The following is a 6,200-nucleotide window of genomic DNA, read 5'->3' on the forward strand; positions in this document are numbered from 1 at the left end:
TAAAAAAAAGAAAATGAAATAAAATGAGCTTTGACAGGCCATCAAACATTTATTTATTCATTCGTACAGGGGATGAAACTCAGGATCTTGCACTTCCCAGGCAGGCCCTTATGCTGCTGAGCTATCTCCCCGGCCCCAAATATTTTTAATATTAGTCCTCTGAAAGCCAATTTTCATCCCCTTAGATGTGATATTGTCCCCCTTGAGAATACATGAACCAGAGGAATGGCCATTTTCTTAGATGGACCAGCAGCAGTCCTATTAAAAATGAGTGGAGGCGGGCTGGTGAGATGGCTCAGTGGTCTAAAGCACCTACTTAGAACAAGCTAAGCTAAACAAAGCACAGTGACCCTGGTTCAATCCCCCAGCACCACATGCCAGCCAGCCCTGCCCCCTGGTGGGCTGAGCTGGCCACACACACACATAAATAAATAAATAAATGTTAAAAAAAAAAAAATGAGTGGAGGGGCCAGGGAGATGGCTCAGTGGAATAGGTGCTTCCCTGGCAAGCGCAAGGGCCTGAGTTCAATCCCCCGTTCCACAAAAAAAAAAGAGTGGAAACCAAAATTTCAGTTATGGCTCTAGGGTTCTTTTTTTTCTGGAACCAGGGATTAAACTCAGGGCCTTGCACTCACTAGGCAAGTGCTTATTCTACTATCTCCCTGGCCCCTTTGGTTTTGTTTTGAGACAGAGTCTCACTATGTAGTGCAGACTGGCCTTGACCTTGATTATGTAGCTCAGGTTGGCCTCAAACTCACAGTGGCCCTCCCAGCTCAGCCTCCCAAGTGCTAGGATTATAGGAGTTTGCCACTACACCTGGTCTCATGGGTTTTTGTTTTCATTTCTCATACTGGGAAATTGAACCCAAGGCCTCCTCCACACAGTGCTACATCACCAGCCTTTTTTAAAGTTTTAAGACAGGGTCTTGCTAAATTGCCTAGGTTAAGCTTAATATTTATAATCCTGCCTCAATCTCCCAGGAGTGTTGGGATTATAGGCACACACCATCATGTCCAGCCTAGCCATGACTTTTGAAATCTCAGGCACTCAGCTGGCAGTGCAGAAGTACATCTGAAGTTCATAGGACAGGCCCAGGCAGGAAGTACAAATGTAAGAAATATCAGCATAAGCCGGGTATGGTAGTGCATGCCTATACTCTCAGCACTTGGGAAGCTGAGGCAGGAGGGTTATTGTGAGTTCAAGAGCAGCCTGAGCTACAAAGTGAGCTCAAGGCCAGCCTGAACTGCATAGCGAGACCCTGTCTCAAAAATACTAAAAAAGGGGCTTGTGGGTTAGCTCAGTTTGAAGTGCCTGCTTGGGCAAACTCAGTCAGGCGCAAGGGCCTGCAGTACTATCCCCAACTTGACATGCCCCACCAGACCCACCCTTAAGGCAGTCTGAGCCAGACCAAAAAAATGCGGCCGCGGTGGGTGGGTGGGGAAGCTGTGCAGAGATAGCTCAGTGGTCTAAGTGCCTGCCTGGCAAGTGCAAGGACTGGGGTTCAATCCCCAGTACCTCATGCTGTGCCAGCTGACCACCAAAACTGGATGTGGTGGTGCATGCCTGTAATCCAGCACTGGGGAGGCTGAGACAGGAGGATCACTATAAGTCCAAGATATATAGTAAGACCCTGTACCAAAAAAAGAAAATTGTCCATATACAGATGATCTGTATCCATTAGTTCAGATCCATTAGTTCACCTAGATGCAAATGAGTGAATGTAGACAAGAATAAAGACAGAAGGACCAACTGCTATCTTTAGGAAAGTGAGAAGGAGAGACTGGTGAAAGTGGGCTCAGAGAAAGATATTCTGGAGGCCGGGTAACTTGTCAAGAACAAATTAATAACATCAAGTGTGGCTGTGTACATAGCCTAAAATGAAGACTGAAGCCAGACATGTTCGAAGATTCCTGTAATCCCACCTCTCAGGAGGCTGAGAGGCTGAGACAGGAGGATTATTGTGAGTTGGAGGCTAGTCTGGGCTACACAGCGAGACCCTGTTTCAAAAAAAATAAACAAAACCCCCTGAGGTCACCATTAGATTTGATAACATGGCAATAACTGGTGATTTTGATAAGAGTTGTTTCCAATGAAGTAGTGACTGAGAAGGCTGTGAAAAAGAATAGCAGAGGGGGCCGGGGAGATGGCTCAGTTGAATAAGTGCTTGCCTGGCAAGCTCAAGGGCTTGAGTCCAATCCCCGGCTCCACAAAAAAAAAAAAAAAAGAAAGAAAGAAAGAAAGAAACAAACAAACAAACAAACAAACAAACAATAGCAGAAACAGAGAGAGAGCATATGGACAACTTTTCAAGAAATGAAACTTTTTGAAAATAGCAGCAGGGATGGGACTGAAGTTGCAAGGAGAAACAGGATCAAGGCGCCATTACCTTTTCCAAGATGGAAGACAATGTGTTTCAAATGGATATAAATTATACAGGGTAAATGCTGGGCCATGGCTGCATTGATTTCCTGGGGTAAACAGAATGGGAAAAGATCAAGTTATCAATTAAGGGACAGTTCTGGGGCCGGGGACACAGCTCAGCAGAATAAGCGCTTCCCTGACAAGCACCAAGGGCCTGAGTTCAATCCCCGGTTCTGCCCAAAAAAAAAAAAAAAAAAAAGACAGTTCCTTTTTGTGTGTGTGATGCTGAGGATAAGACCAACAGCTTTTTTTTTTTTTTTTTTTTTCCAGAACCGGGGATTGAATTGAGGCCCTTGGGCTTCCCAGGGAAGCACTTATTCTACTGAGCCATTCATTTTCCTGGTCCCTTAACAGCTCCTTTCTTGTGCAGAAGATAATGTAGGTACAAAATACAGGTAGGTTGTTAGATTTGTTGAGTAGCCAGAAGTCATTTACTTGAATTTTATCAGTGAAATCAGCAGGCACTTCAGTAGGTGCTCAGGAAGTGTTTTAATGGATAACAGTGACTGTTAAATGCCCTTGTGCCAGGGAAGCACTTATTCTATTGAGCCATCTTCTCGACCTCAACACTTTTCTTTTCTTTTTTTAATTTTTATTTATTTATGGGGGGGCAGCTCAGCCCACTAGGGGGCGGGGCTGGCTGGCATGTGGGGCTGGGGGATTGAACGGCGGTCACCTGTGCTTTAGGGAAGCTTGTTCTAAGTAGGTGCTTTAGACCACTGAGCCATCTCACCAGCCCCTCAACACTTTTCTTGAGACAGGATTTTCCTGTGCAGTTTGGTCTGGCCTTGAATTAAGTGATACTCCTGCCTCATCCTCTTGAGTGCTGAGATTACAGGCTTGTACCATGCCAGGCTCCCAACTGTTTTTCAAAGTCTCACTGTGTAGTCGAGGTTGGGCTCAAATTCACAATTCTTCTGCCTTAGCTTCCTGAGTGCAGAGATTATAGGTACGTACTACCTACCACTCCACCAGCATAAAGCTCCAACACTTTTTCGAACTCTTTCCTTGGTTCTTCCTCAAAAAGGAGTTGACGGGGCTGGTGAGATGGTTCAGTGGTCTAAAGCACCTACTTAGAACAAGCTAAGCCAAGCAAAGCACAGGGACCGCGGTTCAATCCCCCAGCACCACGTGTCAGCCACCCTCACCTCCTGGTGGGCTGAGCTGGCCACACACACACACACACACACACACACACACACACACACACACACAAATAGAGTTGACTGTATATAGTTGGGATTATCTGTAGGCTAATTCTTTTTTTTTTTGGTACCAGGATCAAACTTAGGACCTTGTACTTACCAGGCAGGCATTTATGCTGCTGAGCTATCTCCCCAGTTCCGTAGATTATTCTTATATTCGCTTCCATCAATCTTTTTTTTGGGGGGTGGGGAGAAAATCCAACTCAGGACCTTGCACTTGCCTGGCTTATACTGTGCCCCAGCTCTATTCAGTGTATTTTGCTGTTCTTTCACTGTTTTTCTACTTGAGCTTCAGAGTAAAACTTCAATTTGGGTACTGTCAGTCCTTGGCTTTTCTTCCTCATGTATATAGTTTATATAACTTGCTTTGGCACTGGAGGTTAAGCCCGGGGCCTTTGCACTGAGCCACATCCCAAGTCCCTTTTAAAATTCTACCTATGATAGCTAAGCAGACATGTGCTTCATCTTTGGGATGCGGAAGGAGATGAATGGGTTTCGGAGTGAGTGTGGCAGTTAAACCCTCGTTTTTTGTACCTGCATATTTAGCTGTTTGGAACGCAGTTGTTTTCCTTGAGTTTCAAATATAAGACTGCTACAGTCACATCACAGTACTCGGTGGTGAAATCTTGTTTGTTACTGTCATTCCCATTCCTTTTCGTTTAGAATGAGAATAAAGTTGTATTTCCAAAAAAATAAAAAAAAAAATAAAAATAAAATTCTACCTATGAGACAGGGTCTTGGTAAGTAGTAAATAGCCCATGCTGGGCACCCTGCAATCCTCTTCTGTCAGGCTCCCAGTGCTGGGATCACAGGCCTCACCACAACATCCAGCCTTCCCTTTTTTTTTGGCGGAACTGGGGATTGAACTCAGATCCTTGTGTTTGCCACTCAAGCGCCTATCCTACTGAGCCATCTCCCCGGCCCCAAGCCTTCCTCTTTACTACCTTTTTCCCCCCAGAAGGATCTGAACACAGGACCTCCTCACTGCTCTATCCCCAGCCCTTTTTCACATTGTAACAATCTCCTCAAGCTGCTAACTTGCCCAAATTTGATGTACCTTGTAATCTTCTGAATGTTCAGATGACAGGCATGTGTCAACACAGGGCTTACTCTGGGTGTTTTGACTTTTTTTGGTGGAACCGGGGATTGAACTCAGGCCCTTGCGCTTGCCAGGGAGCGCTTATTCTACTGAGCCATCTCTGCAACCTATTTTTTCAATATAAAACTTACAATTTGTGAATTACCTAAATTCTTTTTTGTATTAGTAAAAGAGATGAAAAATGAGTTATTTTGGTACCAGAAACTGAACCCAGGGCCTTGTACTTGCCAGGCAGGTGCTGTGTGCTGAGCTACATCCCCAGCCCTCATCCTGGTCTACTTCAGCCGGAACACACATTCCCATACGTGCCATTACCTCATTTCCTGAAAGACCACTGAGCCAACACCTAAGATGGTCTGTTAACTTGTAATTTTTATCTACTAATGGTTAGCAAAGAACTCATTTCCCATTCCTTCACCACTAATACCTCCTCCTGCTTTGTTTTGTTCCAGAAACTATTTAATTTGTTACTCTTGCTTTAGGATGAAGTTGGACATTCCCATTCATCCATCCATCATCCATTTTCATATACACATAAATATCAGTAACAATTTTTATTTTTACACAGCAAGTCCTGGAAGTCTGGAAAAAAAGATCACCTAAGACCCAGTCTCTAATGCCTATGAACATGTAAAAAATATGATACCAATCTTAAAAATAACTCTTTAATCATATGCACATAAGGGAATAAAGGAAAGTACCAAGCTGACTGGGGGGGGAGCAAAGGTATCTCCCTTTGCCCCAGACCTGCTTGGCACAGGTCTGTGATCACACAGCCAAGTTGAAGTGGGTCATGAAGAACAGGGAGAGGACTGAAGAAAGGCAAGGGGGAGGCCAGGGCCTGCAGCGGTCTCAGTCAGCGGACTCCAACACAGATTCGCTCAGTGCAAGGTCCCAGTAGTGCTCGGCCCCATGCTTTTTGAAATGCTCACGAGCCATGTTCTCTGTAGGGCACTGTTTAAACTTCATCTCTCCAAAGCTCCGGTCTTTGGCTGTACCCTAAGAAACAAAAATTTTAGTAAAAACTTAAATTTCTTTTTAATCTTACTTACAGTGTTGGGGACCAAACCCAGGACCTCACACATGCTAAGGAACCTCCACTGAGCTATATTCCCAGCCCTGAAATTTTTTTTTTGGCAGAAATTGGGATTGAACTCAGACCCTGAGCTTGCCAGGCAAGTGCTTATTCTACTGAGTTATCTCCCCGCCCCCCACCCCCACCCCGCCCTGAAGCTTTGATCAAAATTCAGTGATTTTTTTTTTTGGGGGGGGCGGGGAGACAAGGTCTCATTCCGTAGTTTAAGCTGACCTTGAACTCACTTTGTAACAGCCTAGGCTGGCCTCGACCTTGTGGCAATTCTCCTGGCTCAGCCTCCTGAGTGCTGGGATAACAGACATGTGCCATCATGCCTGGCACGATATAATGTTCTTCTGAAGACCTAATGGTATCTGCCTAACAATGTACCTCGCTGAAT

The 6,200-nt window shown here is 45.0% G+C and overlaps 1 protein-coding gene across 6 annotated transcripts in view; it reads right to left on the reverse strand.

Annotated features, from left to right (window-relative positions):
- Positions 1 to 5,346: 5,346 nt before the first annotated feature.
- The window catches only part of Prpf3 (pre-mRNA processing factor 3), a 30,223-nt gene continuing 29,369 nt past the window's right edge, over positions 5,347 to 6,200 (reverse strand). For 2 of the 6 annotated variants that reach the window (XM_004632397.2, XM_023716505.1), the window contains one exon: positions 5,347 to 5,724. In XM_004632397.2, coding sequence (XP_004632454.1) covers positions 5,578 to 5,724 — 147 coding nt within the window. In that variant the 3' untranslated portion in view covers positions 5,347 to 5,577. The remainder of the gene's footprint in view (positions 5,725 to 6,200) is intronic. The other 4 variants (XM_023716502.1, XM_023716504.1, XR_002821346.1 and 1 more) reach the window with 3 other exon arrangements.

This window comes from Octodon degus, unplaced genomic scaffold (assembly GCF_000260255.1).
Source record: "Octodon degus isolate 3935 unplaced genomic scaffold, OctDeg1.0 scaffold00048, whole genome shotgun sequence".
NCBI lineage: Eukaryota > Metazoa > Chordata > Mammalia > Rodentia > Octodontidae > Octodon > Octodon degus.